The sequence below is a fragment of the Crocodylus siamensis genome, chromosome 2 (genome assembly GCF_052110815.1).
Source record: "Crocodylus siamensis isolate JL-2025a chromosome 2, ASM5211081v1, whole genome shotgun sequence".
In the NCBI taxonomy this organism is placed as follows: Eukaryota; Metazoa; Chordata; order Crocodylia; family Crocodylidae; genus Crocodylus; species Crocodylus siamensis.
Genome location: NC_143396.1, coordinates 53,906,136 through 53,923,814, shown reverse-complemented (window position 1 = coordinate 53,923,814; position 17,679 = coordinate 53,906,136). Strand labels below are relative to the sequence as shown.

At 39.9% G+C, this 17,679-nt stretch overlaps 1 protein-coding gene across 3 annotated transcripts in view; it reads left to right on the top strand.

The window, feature by feature from the left end:
- Nucleotides 1–17,679, top strand: part of CORIN (corin, serine peptidase) — a 274,799-nt gene that overhangs the window by 194,924 nt on the left and 62,196 nt on the right. For all 3 annotated transcript variants that reach the window (XM_090035881.1, XM_090035880.1, XM_090035879.1), the window contains 2 exons: nucleotides 9,077–9,222; nucleotides 15,725–15,832. In XM_090035881.1, coding sequence (XP_089892007.1) covers nucleotides 9,077–9,222; nucleotides 15,725–15,832 — 254 coding nt within the window. The remainder of the gene's footprint in view (nucleotides 1–9,076; nucleotides 9,223–15,724; nucleotides 15,833–17,679) is intronic.

Below are 17,679 nucleotides of genomic sequence, written 5' to 3'. Positions count from 1 at the left end.
TGTCACTTTTCCAAAATTGGAGAGCAAGTAATGTAGAAATATAGCCCTGTTTTGCCACCTCAGTTCATTCTTATGTATCAAATTAAATGTGCTTAGGCTATCAGACCAAGGACATTTCTTGTTCCCTTATCAAATAAGCATCGCTACATGGCAGTTGGAAAGTTAGAAGAATGCATGTGCGGGAGAGACAGAATGGGACTGAAGCGGATCAGGATTAAAATGACTTGACCAAGCATAACCTTTATTTCCACATGCAAGTACGTGAAAACCAGGCAAATTTTAAAAAAGGAAAAAAAAAAGTTATTCTAATTATTAAAAGTCAAATGATTTTTAAGTAAAGGGAAGGTGGTTAGATTTTATATGCTTCAATACAGTGAATTTCTGGCTGTCCACTTAAGACATATGGTGCAGTATCATAATCTAAATAATTGTAATAATACTAGTTTTAGATCAGTGTTTTAATTATTTTAAAAGGAAGCTTTATAAGTCTAATATTAGTATATTTATTTTCACAAATATTTATTTTTTCTGTTCCATGCTAGAGAGCAAGCAGTGATTTTATGAAGTTAGGGTGGCGCAAGAGGTCAAAATTGGGATTTGTAGAATTTATTGTAGTCATTAACAATACAGAAGAAGAAAATTAATGGATATATTTGACTGGAGTCACAGAGACTACTAACTGGAGAACTTCCGACACAGTTGTAGCGGTTAAACAGACTTCTGGGTGTTCTTGGGCAGGCTGCTGAGAATTAAGCCCTGCCCATTCACACCTGCTCATGTAAAGCTAAGCTCACAAATTGGCAGAGTAGATGGTTTGGAGGAGCCCTGAGCATGTACCAGCCCCCAGTTAAATAGAGAGGAATGGACAAATAATTATGAAACTATAATAAAAAAGGTTTCATACCACAGAGCCAAGGTTTAAATACAAGGAATAGACATGTACACTATTCATTTTAAGCATTTAATTGCAGTCTGAAACTCTTAAAAAGGCAAAATATTTACTCTGAAAATTCTATGAATTAGGACATTTTCTGCTTCAGCCTTCAGCAAGCACATCCTTCCTTAATGATAACAGTGATTAATTGGCTTGAATGATGCACGTCCGTAGTTGTACTTGACCTGTCTTATCCTGTAAATATGAAGCTACATTACACTAATGCATATTTCCTTGTGTTTAACTTTCCAAATCAAAGTGCAGTTTATAGGCATGACTTAAATTCACATTGTTACCTTACTTCTGTTATAAAACATGACCATTTGATTGATATGGTTTGTTGATACTGATATGATATTAATACCCATTTTCTCCTTTAGATAATACTGTCAGCATTTAATTCTGTTTCTTATGTATAAAACATATGTCCCTATTTTAAACGGCACCTAATTTATGGTGTTTTTAGAACTACTTTGGTCTTTATGCTTTAATTTTTAAAGGTAAAAGTCTTTGAACCAGTTCATGTAATGAGAAATGTGGGAACTGGTTTTATGAAGACCTGAGATGACTTCTGTTGAGACCATTTATTGATTCACCAATTATCATTTCAAATTCTATGCCAGGTTGTTCACCTTTAATGAGGCATTAGCTCTGCTCTGATGACATGAATAATATACAATGCCTCTGATCTTTAAAGTCATCCGTATACAAATTCCCATTGATTTCAAATAGTGTTTCATGGCTGGAGGGTTTGTATCTCAAAAAAAACTCTACCCAGATCACATCATTCTTACTTTTTTCCACAAGTATATATTTTCTGAATTATGGATTTGATCCTGCAAGATGCTAAGCCATGTTTGGAGATAGTTGTGCTCTTATACTGCACTTTGCATGATTAAATCTGCTATCTCTATAAAAGCTTTCCCAATTATACTGGCTTTCCAAGACTTGGAAATAACACTATTTATATTTGTGAATGGGTCTTAACTGATTTTAGTCATTTGTACAATCAGGTTAGTTACACAAAGAATGTTCTAACAGTGACCATTGCCTGAACAGAAAAACTTTTCTCAAGGTGTTCCTATCACTTTGTGTACTGTAATCCTTGTATTAGATTTAATATTATTTTCAGAGACTAAGGAAATATCTTGGTAATTTTTATGTGAGTTTAATGATCATGGTGTAAATCAGATTGAAAATCTTTGTGACTGAAGTCCCATGTTTAATCTCAAATAGAGAAAGCAATTACATAATCAGAAATGCTTCCTTATATCATCCTCATTCTCTTATACTCATTTTCCCCTTGACCTTTCTGCCATCTTTGGCAATGAGGATTGCAGTTTTTCTCCACTGCAATATAGAATCGTAGGGGTAGAAGAGGTCTCAAAGAGCAGCAGTTTCAACCCCCCTGTGAAAATGCAGGATATACTATTTGGGGGAGAAGAGTATAGACATTTAGGAGGAGCTGGGGGAGGTTAGATTGCATTAAAAACAACCACCCAGAAGTTTGGGGGTTGGAGAAGGTTAGATTGTGTTAAAGATGGCCACCCAATCTAACTTAATCTGCCCAGGTGCAGGCCTGACACACAGATCCCTAGTTAGGTCAGTTTAAGTGCAAACCATACAGAAGTTCCAGAACTACGCACATTACTCTAGCTGAGGCCTAACTAGTACAAAGTAGACTGATGCTATGAATTCTTGTGTTTCAGGGTAAAAATAGACATCACCTTTGTGTCAGCACAAACATTTTTATGGCAGCACAGAGCAAAAGAAAAGAAACATCCCTACCTTCTGTCACATCACAAGGGTCAGACAGAAGTGACAGTTTTTGCCTGATCTGGCCACTGAAAGCAGTGTACAGGCATGACTGAACAGAAGTGCACAGCTGCAGAGCACTTTAAGAGGGCCTGATCCTCCAAAAATCTGAACCCTCATTGCATAAAGATGCTCCAAAATAGAGTGTCTGCGCCACCTCCTAGCCCCAGTGCTGTTTTCAGAATGAGAGGGGGGAAAGGAAGCAGAGGAATTTTGTTCTGGGTTTTCAGTGGTTCCACTCCACTCAGCCCACACTCCAGTGCCAGCTGAGGAGTCCCCAGAATGAGCTCCTTCCATTCCCTTTCCCCACTCCCATTCTGAAAACAGTGCCAGGGCTAGGAGTGGGGAGGGTTGTTGCTAGGGGCATAGCTACAGGCTTTCAGCAGCTCTGAATAGCGGTTGGATTCCCGCCAGCATCTAGATCCCAACCACCCGGACCCAACAGTGAATTCCTGTAGGAAACTTCCTACAAAGCACCACAAGTTACAACGAGGAGCTGTTCTTCTATCTGTGCCTCCTAATATTCAAATTTGTGGCCATGATGGAAGGTAGTGATAAGTTATATATGATATCTGTTTGCTTATGGCAAAAGAACGCAGATAGCCTGAAGCTCCCTGTACTCTCCAGCTGCCACAGGCAGGGGCTCCACAGGCTCGAGGAGCCCTGTCTTGGGCAGTCCAAGAATTCCAAGGCCAGATCAGGCCCCTCAAGCCTTGGGAGCTCCTGCCACATTTTCCCCTCTGACCCAGACACATCCCTGGGATCTCTGGGGGTGCGTCTGGGTCAGTGAGGAAAGATGGGGCTTCCTGCTTACCTAGATGTATCCTTGGCATCTCCAGGGATGCAGGGAACTTTGAGGCTTCACCCTGACTTGGGGTAAATGACCACAAGTGGGAGCTCTGTAGCTGTAAGAACATGCCCCATGGTGGAGCGCAGCAACTCTACATGTGCTGGGGAAGCCTGCAGAGGAATTCTCGTGGCACACATTTATGGCAGCAGTGCAAGGCAGGGGCTGCAAACATGGAATGGGGACCCCCTAAGGGAGTTTCTCATTCTGGGCCTGCAGATGTGCACTGGAGAAACCAGCTGCAGAGGGATTGCCCCAGTGTATGTTTCTGCACCCTGACATGGGGAGGGGGCATCTGTAGGTGAGGCAGGAGGAGCCCTGATGGGAATGTTACCCTTTGTGCTTGTAGATGTGCCTCCACGACAGGCTGGGTGTGTCTTCAGTGCACCTCATGTCAGGACTCAGCATCTGGCAATGTCTGTAAACATCTGTGGAGTGCTACAAGTTGTGCTGCAACCTACTGCAGCATAGCTGATCATGTGCTCCATAGATGATCTCTGTTTCCAGCCTCACATGCTATTCTCCCGTTAGTACAGATAAAAATTACATTTTTTTTTGTAACTGTGTCACATTGCTTGCTCATTTTAAGTTTGGGTCCACCAAAACCTCAAGATCCTTTTCATCAGTGCTACTGCCAGCCTGGTTTCTCCAATTACAGCTTGGTACATTTCCCCTCCCCACTCCCAACTGGCATTTTACATTTGTTGTGGTTGAATTTCACGTTGTTATCTAGTGCCATGTTCTCTGAGTTATCAAGATCCTTTAGAGAGTAGAACTCTACCCTCCAATGTGTTTGCAAGCCCTCCCATTTTTGTCTTTCTGCTTGTTGGTATTCAGCTAATTACACGCCAGCATACCACTGGATAGTCCATAGCCCATAATTTACTCAAGAGAATGTCATGTGGGATTGTATCAAAAGTCATACTAAAATCCAGATATATTATGTTCACTGAATTACTTTCATCCACCAAACAAGTTATCCTGCTGAAGAAGGAAATCAAATTGTTTTCGCATGATTTGTTCTTAAGACATCCATGTTGGCTACTAGTGATCACCACTTTCTCCTCTAGATGTTTATAGATTGAATGTTTTATTATTTGGTCCAGTAACTTTGTTGATATTGAAACCTTTTTTCCTTTGTTTAAAGATGGGTGCTATGTTATCCCATCTCCAGTTCTCTGAGAGTTTTTCTGTCATCCATAGCTTTGCAAATATTGTTGCCAGTGAGATTTCTTCAGTTGGTTCCTTCAGCACCCTGCAGTGAACTTTGTAGATAGATCAGATTGGAGGAATTACTGTGGTACTCACTCCTCTTCCCAAGGAGATTCTGCTCGAGTCCCAGTGTGGTTTCAGATCAGTCGGAAGTACAGTAGATATGGTCTTTGTTGCTAGGCTACTGGAGAAAATGTTGCAAACAACACTGAGATCTTTATGTGGCTTTCACTGAGCTGACTGAGGCCTTTGAATCAATCAACAGAGAAAGCCCCATAGAAGGTCCTGATGAGATTTGGATTCCTGCCAAAACTGGTTACCGTCATCAGACTTCTTTGCAATGACATGACAGCAGCCATCCTAAATAAAGGCTTGGAAATGGACCCCTTCATTATTAGAAGTAGAGTCAAGCAAAGATGCATGATTGTACCAACCTGCTTTTCTATCTTTAGTGTGGCTATTTTGCATATCATTGCTGATAGACTCCCATCTGAAGTCAGCATCCAGTATCATGGGACAGGAATCTCTTCAAAATAAACCAGTTACTTTCTAAATCCAAGATAAACAAACTTCCATTACTGATCTTCAATATGCTGATGATTTGTATGTGTCCACTCAGTAGAATAGCTCCAGGCCACTCTGGACTACTTCTGTGAAGTGTATGTTTGGACTCACTACCAACTTCACAAAAAACAAGATACTTTACTAACCCTGCCAAACCAACCAGCTACTCCTCCACATCTTACAATTAGAAGACCGTCTTTGGAGAATGTTGAGTATTTCCCATACCTGGGAAGCCACTTTTCCTAAAAAGTAAGTGTAGAACAGGGGTGTCCAACCTTTTTGAATGTGGGGCCAGATCATGAACTTTTTATCACCCAGTGGGCCAGCGAGCCATATTCAAAGACCTCACAGGAAGCAGTATCACATTGCCTCCCCGAAACAAAAGTACAGTGTTTACTTTCATTTCTTGTCGCAGCACCTAGGGCCTCAGAAAACAGCTTGGAGGGCCACATGTTGGACAAGACTGGTGTAGAAAGTGATATTCAATACCCGATATAATCTGCCAGTGGTGTCTTTGGACATCTCCAAAGTCATGTCTTTTATGATCATGGCATCAGGACCCAAACCAAACTGTTTGTCTACCAGGCTGTTGTCATTCCTACCCTGTTGTATGGGACACTTGGATAACATATTGGTAACACCTGAAAGCCTTGGAATGCCAGCATCAGTGATGTCTTCAGAAAATCCTTCATGTCAGCTGGAAGGACTGAAGAATGAATGTCAGCATTTTGGCGCAAGCAAACACCATTAGCTTTGAAGTCATGTTGGACAGCACAGTCATAAGTACGCCTGACAACTGGCTTCTGAAACAGGCTGTATATTCCCAATTCACCAATGGTGACCACTTTAGAGGTGGTTAAAAGAAATGATTCAAGGACATCTCTAAGGCTAATTTGACGAAATGTAATATTAACAGCAAAACCTGGGAGACTCAAGCACGAATCATCTCCAGTGGTACCATGATATACGACAAGGCATTGATCATTTTAACTAGGCAGATAGATGAGACACAAAAGGAAAGAGCCATGACCTGACATCACCAGGATCCACTCCTTCCTCCTGGAACTATTTGCCACATCTCCAGTTAAATAAGTGGATTTCACACTGTCCTCTTCAGTCACCTTTGGACTCACTGATGACTTTCCCTATTTGTTGGAAGACCTGTCATTGTCATATTGAGGAACTGCTGACAACAATTGGGAAGTATCTTTTTTGGCTGAAGCTTTGAGAGCGGGGAGATGATGTGGATGGCAGCAATTGCTCAATGTTTCAACTAACTAGACCAAACCTTTTCAAATTTACAGTTTGTGGGGGTTTATTATTATTATTATTATTTTCACTGGCCTGCCTGTCTTCAGAAAATAAGCAGAACAGAAATTAAGGGAATTTAGGACAAACCATGGGACAATGTAGGGCAGTTGTTCAAATGTGATTTGCAATTTTTTTTAGTGGAAAAGAGAATCTAGAGGGAAACAGATCACTGCCAGGCCATGACACAGCTAATTTATTTCAGGCCATTCATATAAAATTAATTTATTTATGGTCCACTGCATCCCACTTCAGATGGGCAGAGAATACATTTTGTTCTGTATTTCTTTTTCTAAGTGAATCAGGCTGGTAACATCCTGTTACAGTCAAATAACATAAGTGAGTTAGATTTCTGTAGCCGTCTGACAGACATTAATAGTCTCTTTGCCTTAATCTGCTATTGTTCCCTCTCACATTCAGCCCTCCTTCTACATGCATCTGATATTGTTACATCTTTTTGCAGAATATCTGACAATTCTTACAATTTCTTTTCAAATACATACAAGTGTAATGAATTGGTCTTCTCTATTACTATTAACACAAAGGGCTGAATGATGTGCTGCAGAAAAAAAATTAATTGTTTATTTCTAATTCTCCCCAAACCAAATTAAATTTGGGACCAATGACAATGTTGAAAATGCTATCCTGTCATATCTACTGAAGACACACCTCACCTTAATAAGTTTGTTCAGTTTCAGTTCCTCAATTCCAATACAGACATAGGAGAAGGAGAAGTGATGACATTGATTAGCAGCCATCCATCCAAAGAGAAGTTGAAATGATCTGGATTGTTTTCTTAAGAAAAAGGCAAATAAGCAATGGCTTGATAAAAAGCCTGTAAATTGTGAGGTGAACTCTCCATTTTGTTCTTCTTCAGCAGGAGAAACAAAATGAACATTAAATGAGATCTAAGGCTACATTTATACCTGATACTGTACAAACTCAAGCTGTGGTGGAAGTCACTGCAGAAGATATAACTGGAGTAAAATCCTTAATAAGTCTATGGGCACACAAGCAAGTCAACACAAGGTAAAAAAAAATGGGGCGAGGGGGCGGGGATTTATGATGTGTTAGCTGCTCTGTGGCAGTTGTCTGTGGGCATGCTCTTACAGAAGGTAAATGGAAGATAGCTTACTCCTTAATGAAAGAGGGGCAAACTATCACAGCTTAGCTTTTGTTTACTATAGTGGAAGAGTGGGCATACAGGCAGTTACCATAAATCTGTAAACTGTAAATCTCTGCTGTTATCTATCTCACAATAGTTTGTTCATGTGCCCATGGCCCAAAATTCAAAAAGGGATTTGACAGTTTCATTATTATAAGAACATCGTCTGCAATTATACTGGCTAGAAAAAATATATCAACCCACAATTTGAGACGTAAACCAATCACTAGTTGTCTGTTGTTAAGAAGAAACTTCCCTTAAAGACTTTTCTTCCTATTTATTTGAAGCGTTGGGTACTGGCCATTTTTGAGAGATGCGATACTAGTCTAGATACTAGTCTAGATGAACTAATCTGATATGATGACACATTCCTATATTTCTATGGTGGAAAAAAAAAGTTCAAAATGAAGACATTTTTCTTGCTTCTATTGCTAGATCTGATACAAGTTGTTGTGGCTAAACTGACCACATTCTCAAACCCATGTTACTCTGTGCAATGATTTCCCCAAACCTCATAGCTTTATCAAACTCTTTAGAAAGTCTCTTGTTTTCTATGTTTGAAATACTAGACTGTCTGTACACAAGTTCAGGTTAACTCAAATCTTTAACTTCCTGTGCTGCAGACACTGTACTCCATTTTGTATGTGCATCTCAGAAGAGACCCTAAAAGTCCATAACCTGCCTACAGCATTCTCTCACATTCACTCTCAGTTGCTGTGGAGTGTGCAAAGGCTGCTGACTTCTGCACCTGAAGAAATAGCTTTTATTGGTACAATATAAATGACAGTTGTGCAGCTCTTTGGAGCATTTCTGGAGAAAAACCTCGTTGTAGATGTAGACATAAAGCATTATTATTGCTGGTACTACTGGCTTGCTTCATTCAATACATTCTTGTAAATAATTTCTCATTGCATAGAACCGAGTTCATTATCTTAGGCTTTAAAACTGGCTTCTCTGACATTTCCTTCAGAGCAGTTGGTAAGGAACAACAGTCTCATTTTTTGACCTTTGTAATGTGATTCAAGCAATAGTGTTTTTTTACAGTGATTTTCTTAAACAACGATGAAACCTTTAATATTTTTTCCCAGGTAAGGAAGCTGATCAACAAGTTAATCTTTTTCATTTTCAGATCCTGAGCTAGGATTCCTAGTTTCCAGTCATAATTGATAACCTTCTCACAGCACGTTTTCTTCCCAGCAGCATTATTCACTCTTTCTAATTTGTCTCCAAGGGCACTGTGTGACCATTCCAAGGAGCGCTGTGAGTCTGTGCTCGGGATTGTCGGCTTGCAGTGGCCAGAAGACACAGACTGCACTCAGTTTCCAAATGAAAACCAAGACAACCAAACCTGCCTAACACCTGATGAAGATGTTGAAGGTTACTTGTTTGAATACTTACAATTGGAGGTTGAATATTAATTCCTAGGTTGCCTTAAATTACTGATTCAGTTCATGCTTTTATTCTCTCCCTTTAGATTCCAATATATCATGTAGATGGATCTGAAAAACTTATCATAAAAGCTAATATACTGTACAAATGATTCAAAATCAAGTTTGGGGGGGGCTTTCCTTTTACATTCAGCTACGTAGAAGGAATCTCATAAGAAAATGAAGAATTTTCATTTCAGGGAAGGGTAAAACTACCCAGGAGAGTAACTAAGGGTGGGTGGGTGAGTGGAGCACCAGCCCCAGGTTCTGATTTAGAGGGGGCACCAGAATGACAGCCACCATGGAGCCTATGCTACGGCAGCTCCAGCCAGGCAGGGTGCAGAGAGCCCTCCCTGCAGCACTTGGGGTGAGGTAGGTCTTTCAGCACTCATCTGCTACTGTGAGATGGCACTTAGAACAGCACCCTGTTACAGTAATTCATTTCTGCTTCTAGAATTAATTATTCTTCTCTGGAATTATAGTTGTCTAAGCCTGACCAAACTGAGCACTAATTACAAACTGTAGAAATCTGAGCCTTTTGTCCCATTCTATTAAACTTGCTGTGCTGCGGATGAAAGATAGGAGTTCATGGTGTCATTTACTGTTACTTGGGAGATGGTCATGTTTTTTCTTTCAAATGCTTTGTGCACATAGGTCAATATGAAGGTCACATGAAAGAGTAATAGTAGTTTATATCCTCTGGATCCTGGTGTACATGTAAACGGTTTAGTCAGATACCTGGTGCATCCATTTGTGGCTGACATGCCCAGTTGGAGAGTAACATGGCTTGTTACAAGTTTCACAGATCCATATGTTGTCTAAGTTGCAGTCCAAATTTACAACGTGCTGCTTTCTTCTTTCTCACTTTGCTTTGATCCTCTGGATCAAACCCACTTCATGTTGAGCTGCACCCAGGTCCAGCTGTTTCCTCCGGATCAGATGGGATTCTGTGCACTCCTTCCAGCTTTCTATGTTGATGTTGAACAACCTCATATAATTATTGCATGCATCATGGTAATGCCATAGAAAGCAATCCCAATTTTTAGAGCTGTCTTGAATCTTGCTATACAAAAGGTTCTGGGGAATATAGTCTCTTCCCATTCTCCTGAAATGGCTGATCCATTGCTATTTCTTGATAGTGGTTTCTAAGTATGTCAGTCCTGTACTCTCCAGTACCCCTGTGTTTGGTATTCTGTCTTCCCACTTTATTTTCAGAATCTTAAGCAGACATCTCATGTGGAAGCTGTTCAGTCTCTTGATATGCCTAGCATATGTAGCCCATGTTTCTAAACCATAAAGCAGGGATGACAGCAGACAAGTCTCATAGATTTGTATCTTTGCCTTAGCTGATAGTTAGCTGTTATTCCATGCACTTTTCTGTAATAAACCAAAATTCTTAGCTGCTTTTCCCGTTCTGTTAGTCAGTTCAGTCTGAAGGTCAAGATCCCTGCTGACTGTAGAACCCAAGTACCAAAAGCTTTCAATGACATCAAAAGATTTATCTTCCAGAGTGATGTCAGGCATTGGTTCTTCCCCTTCTTGGTACATGATCAGTCTTCTTGAAACTAATTGCCATCCTGAAGCTCTTGCATGACCCAGAAAATCAGCTCAAGAGATTTTGCAGAAAAGATTCTCTGTGGGCAACCAAGGCCACATCATCTGCAAACAGAAAATCTCTCAGAACCAGTTCTTTCACCTTGGTTTTCACTGTAAACCTTGCAATGTTGAACAAGCCTCCATCTAGTCTGGTTTAAAGGTAAATGCCATCATTGCTGTCCTTGAATGTATGAAGAAGCAGGAATGAAACGTAGATGTTAAAAAGTGTATGTGCACAGAGGCTAAGAAACGCCCTTTTCACCTAATTGTTGATGCCAAAGGTCTTTTATTCTTTGTTTTCACACATTGCAGTTGCCTTCATAGTTTTATGTAATGAGCAAAAGGTGTTCAGCAGTTTGGAGGGATAACCCAGTTTCTTCAGATACAGTAAAGAAAAAAAAAGCTCTGTCTGTTGACTGTATTGAAGGCTGTCATCAGATTGATGAAGGCTATGTACAGTGGTATTTGTTTTTCTCTACACTTCTCTTGCAATTGCTTGACCAATGGTGGAGCATCGTGAGTGAAAACTGTATTGACTTTCTGAATCGATTGTTTCACCTAGAGATTGCAACCTAGGGAGCATGATGCAAATGGCAATCTTTCCAATTATGTTAAACAGGAAGATACCTCTATAATTGTCACTCCTTTGTTTCTGTATAATTGTGCAAACAGAGCATCTTTGAAATCTTGCAGTTCTACTTCCTCTTTCCAACAGAGCAGTATAACTTAATATACTTTCGAAGTAATTAGCTATTGGCACATTTGTAGATTTCAGCAGGCAAGCAGTCATTGCTGAATGCCTTGTATCCAAGAATTGATTTAATGGCTTTCTGCAAATCTTCAAATGTAGGCTCTTTGTCCAAATCCATCATAACTTGTAGTAATCCTTCAAGCTTATTGTGTTTGATTTCAGTCTCACTTGAGTATAGAATTCCATAGTGTTCAATCCAGTGCTCAAGTTGTTTTTATCAGTAATGACATTTCCATTTAAGTCTTTCAGCGAAGCTGTTTTCTTCTTGACTGGACCAATTCCTTGTTTGTTGCCTTTGTGTATTCCAGAGCTATCACCTGCTTCAAATGCTTTCTGAATAGCTTCACAATGTTTCAGCTGAAGATCTTGGGCATGCCTCTTAGCCTTCTTTTGCATTTCTCTTAGAGCCTTTCTCAGATTTTCCAGGGTTATGATGTTGGGAGATTTCTTATAGTTAGTTGGCTCTGTTCTTTTGTTCTCAACCAGTGGTAGAAGGGTTTCAGAGTGCTCTTCAAATCAATTCTGCATTTTTCATGCATTTTTTGCCAAACGCTGTTATAGCAGGATAGTACATGTTAGTTTTTTAAGCTTTCCCAAGCCATGGTAGCTGAGTTATGTAAAATTGCTTTCTCAACTTTTTCATTGAATAGTCTGCAAAGAACATTAGTAAGCTATTTTTAATAGCAAAGCCTACTCCCTGCTTTCTCCTTTCTCCTGCTGGCTTCCCATGCTAGAATATGTTGTAACCATTCTCTCAAATATATCATTTTGATCAGTATAGATCACACCGAGACCTTCAGTGTGTACATATAGGCAAGAGTATAAAGGAGTGGAGGCTGCCCTAGACCTACCACCCCCACTTTAGACCATTGATACAAGGCCAGACTGAGTCCAGACATTCAGCGCCTTGATGGTTGTAGTTTCTCCTGAAAAGCAACATATTATAGCCCTTGCTGACTGCCTAATACTTCAGTGAGGACACATTTCTCTCAGGGTGATGTCCCTTAGCCTTTTTCCAACCAAGGAATATCCACAAGGCATGCGACTAGGGTTTTGAGGCACTCTATATTCGCCCTACTCTGGAGGTTGCAACATTGTGGTATTTTATAGAAGCTATCTTGCCACAAGTAGTCCCACCACATTGCCACCAGGCCTGCTAGTCAGGTGCAGCTTATGGTCATGCACACTGTAACACACACATATGCTAACTGGGTCTTAGGCAGTTACACACACATACAGACCCTCACACATGTTAACTGGAACGTTGGTAGTTATACACACACATATAAACTAATTGGACCTTTAGCAGTTACACACACATGCTAACTGGATTTTTGGTAGCTACACACAAACACAAACTGGCTCTTTGGCAGTTGCACACATATGCACACACACTAACTGTATCTTTAGCCATTATAAATACACACATGCACACTTTTATAAACTAGTATGAACAGTTTCTACTGGGTGCATCTACGTGAGATGTTTAAGGAGCAGTACTGTGCATTAGTGCACATGGCAAAAACCATGCTAATACACTAATGGACAGTGGTATTAGTCTACTGTGCATTAAACATCACACAAAAACATACAATAGACTAATGTGCAGTACAGCAGCCTACTGTGCATTTATTTAGTGCTTGATTATACAAGTACTAAATTTAAACTGCAGTAGGCACTGTGCATTAATGAACATGTAGACACCCACTGAGAAGCTAAAAAAACTAGAAGATAAATTCAGCTGTAAGTTATGCCATGCAGCAATATGATGCGATGGAGAGGCAATCATCCTTAGCTAGAAGGTAGTATGTAAGGGAAGGAAAATCAAACTTGTGGCATGAGACATCCAAGTGATAAACCCAGTTCTGGAATAATAATGCATTTATTTTCAAGTGCATAAATTACCTTGTGACTCTCTCCACCATGGCAGGCAGTAACTGATATATTTTTAATTGTATACTCAAAGCTACTGTGAAATATTTACAGAGATTGTGTGTGCTTACTAAGAGACTTAATTTAGGTATAACATCTAAGGGTCTGAACACACATTTGGAACTCTTTCAAAAGGGCTGCCACTGGTATAGTCTAATTGTTGTCTGATTCAAATGTAGCAAAAGCACCTCTCCAATCTTTAAACCTGGATGAAATAGGGCTGGAGCCAGTTCTGCTATATTTGAGTTCTTCTCAGCTCATTCCCACATAAGAATGAGAACATACCACCTGCTGCTGGTTTGAAACTTCTCCTGTTGAAAGGGTTCCAAATGTATGTGTCCACTTGCATAACTAAATTAATTAGATAGATCCTCACTACTGGGCTGACTGCCTGTCTGCCCCCTTATTATCTTGTTAGTGATGCTATGAATTAAATACCCTTGTAAAACAAATCAAAAGAGAGATTTGTCATACTAGTTACTCTTTTAGAAATAACCTAATTGCTTTGGAAGGCACTCCTACCAAAGCTGTCCTTAGGCAGACTCACTGCTCATATTTCACATTGTCTAGATGGAAGGTCTGGATGGGTTGCCAGTGCTCATTAGGAAGAAAGAAGTCTTCCCTGAAACATTTAAATGAAATGCTGTAATATATATTTCTGCAGGAAACTAAAACAAAAGAAATTAGGATTTTGAGAGCCTTTTGAGAGTCCAGAAATATAGGCAGGTTGCCCATGTAAACAAACTATAGCTGGCAGGGATACTGCAGTATGCTGAATCATTTAACTTCCCCAAACAGTAGGCTGTGAATTCAAAATGGCATGCCTAGTGAACTCAGTAACTTTTACAGCTGGGTTTAAAGTGGGTTAGTTAACACAGTTCTTTTCTTTAAAAGTAAATGGAAGACATTTGTATTTTCTCAAGCACATTAATTTTATCAGTAACTTTTCTTGGTATGGTGCTTTAGATGGTTATAAAAAGTATTTAAGAAACTGTTTAAAATCACAGAAAATAAAAGCAGGTAATGGAAGGATTGAATAGCAAAATTGCCTAGCTTTCAATGAATTAATGGCCAAGTTTTTAACAAGCAGCTAAATGAGCTAAGGCACAAGTGGCATGGGCAGATTAGAGAGAGATTTGTGGCATGTGGCAGATTAGATAGAGAGCAGGCAGCACAATGATAGTGCAGGGAGCAGAAAGAGCAACAAAGCAGGTAAGGGAAGGGGTCAGAATGGGAGGGTGCAGGGCTTAATTGTGGCATTCCTGGCCAAAAAGGTTGGACCCCGCTGAGTTTAGGCATGACTATATGAACATATTACTAATAGGAAAGCTAGAGGTTAAGCTTAGAGCTATTCTCTAGTAATTGCCCAAGTGCACATTTTTACCCTGTGATAAGTGTAAGGTAGATTGTCATTTTTACTGAAGGGCAAACTACTTCATTCTTATCTCAAGAAAGCATCCATATGGGCAGTTGTCAGAGCAGCTGATTTACTATAAATTCACATGCTAGCTTTCCTCCTAATAACTTATCCATGTACCTTTGCATTATATTAGTTAAGGCATTTGTGACAATCCTATTTAATAAAGAATAACCATGGTAATACGTCAATTAATCCGTAACTGTTTTTAAAGGACTTTGATAATCTTAAAAAAGAACCCAGGTAATCACTAAATGTGGTTTGTTATCTCAGTACACTACACACTGTTTTGTACAACACAACACTAGCAAGTAAAGTAACTTGAGGATCTGTGTTTTTGGCCTAGTAATATCTGCCAATAATGTGGTGAGCTTTGCAACTTGAAAGATGGCAACATGTGAAAAGGACGCCCCGGGACTGAATGTGGCTCCCTGCCCTACCTACAGGGGCAGGAAGTGAAAACCAAAGGAGGAAGGGGGTAGTCTGGAAATCCTGGCCACCATAGGGTCAATAGCAATGATGGAAGTAACAGCTGAGCAGGAGCCTGTGGGCCTCAAGCTTAACCTCTCATGGGCTGCATGTGGCCTGTGGGCCACCAGTTGGAGAACCTTGTTCTACACAGTTCCAAATTAGTGTCCCTCAGTTTTTCCCCTGTCTTGTAGCCTTTCAGAACCTCAGTCACAATGATAAAAAGGACTGTGTAATGATTTTGGCTTTTCAATACACTAAATAATGCATGTTTGTTGTTATTGACAGAGTGCTCACCGAGTCATTTCAAATGCCGCTCTGGGAGGTGTGTTCTGGCCTCCAGAAGATGTGATGGTCAGGCTGACTGTGAGGATGATAGTGACGAGGACAGCTGTGGTAAATACATTAAAAGATCCTACTGGAAAGAGTGTAGCTGGAGGGGCAGAAAAGAGCATTGCTCCAGTCCTTTATATAGTTCAACACACTGTCTGAATGATCAAAATATTAGTCTTTTTTCCTAATTATTTGTTGAAAAAATAATGCAGGCCTCAGCCATCCTTCTGAAGGGCAACATCATTTTTGAGGTTGATAGTGTGAGAGTCCCATTATAGAATTGACACTGGGCACATCTACACAAGACGCTTACTGCACATTGGCTTAATAACACTGTGCAGTAGTGTGTCATGGCAAAAACCATGCTAATAGCCTACTGCACAGTGTTATTAGGCTAATGAACAGTAAGTGTCACTAAATAACTGTGCACTGGTGCTACTGCACAGTAAGTTTAGGTACTGCACATTTAGTTAGTGTTTTATGAAGGAAGTACTAAACTAAATGGTTAGTATCTAAGTCATATACCTGAACATGAAGATGCACCCAAAGAATATTGATTTAGTACTCAGCAAAAAACTAGTGTTGCAGGCAACATTCCCCATTGTGTTGTTCCAGGTGGAGTTTCGGTAAGGTAAAACTGGATTCAGTGGCAAATCAAGTGCTAAATTATTAAATTATTTTTTCAGTTTTTACACATTGACATTCTTTTTATGATGTACAGACCTAAGCTGAAGACCTCATAGGAGTCTAACCTGTGTGACTGCAATGAGCTCCTATGCTGCAAATATCAAGAATGTTATTTCTCAGCTGTCAGACTGCAGAAGCAGGCACAAGAATAGCACTTATATATCTGCAAGTGTTATTTTCAGATACATTGCAGGGTTCTTTCATGGGTTCTTTCATGGTAAAAGAATTCTTGATACTTAACTCAAGGATATGTGTTGGGGCAAAGGTATAATGAGCAAATCCTTTGGGAGGTAGAAAAGGATCCAGTTAATTTTCAATTAATGTAGATTCTTGGTTGTATTCACTGGAGAATATCCAGAGGAGTGATATCTCAGGGCCCTGGCAGATGTTACATTTATTATATGCTTAATGTGTTAATTAATAAATTGTAACATGGCACATGCTCAGCCAATGTAAGGTGCAATAAAATGGCAAACCAGTGGCTGGTTTACATCTCATTTTAAATTGAACTTGTGGTATGTGTTTTGGACCCATGCCACAATTGATCATGAGGACCAAGGAGGAGGGCAGCCCCAGGGGCTGGGTTTGGCTAACTGATTTGGCTCTGGCAGTTCTGCGAATGGGATCTGAGGAATTTTATGCTCCCTTTCAAAAATCATATGGCATGGCTGGATGCACAGTTTTGGAGATCTGGCATAACATTCTTCACATCCCAGTCGTGCCATATTAACATCTGACGGATGTAGAATTTGGCATTAGTGCAGCTGCAACTGGGATACTATGTCCAGTTCTGATTCCTCTAATTCAAGAAGGGTATTACTGAATTGTAAATCATTTAAGAACTATGAGAATTACTAAAAGATTGGAAAATATGCCCATAGTGAAAGATTCAAAAGAGCTCAACTGCTTTTGCTTAAAAAAATGTAGGTTTAGGAGTGGCTTCCTCGCAGTGTGAAAGTTACTGTACAGGGATAATAAAGTACTCTTCCATCTAGCGGACAAAGGGATAGCCAGATCCAGTGCCTGGTAGTTGAAGCTAGATAAATGCAGATTTACTAATTTTCTATCAGGTACGGTTTTGAACAGCAAAATAATTAACCATTGAAACCATTTTGTAAGGCTTGTGATGCAATCTGTGTCACTAGAAATTTTAAAATCAAGACTGGATATTTTTCTAAACTGCGTGCTCTACTTCATATTGTTCTAAGGTGTGTGGAGTGTTT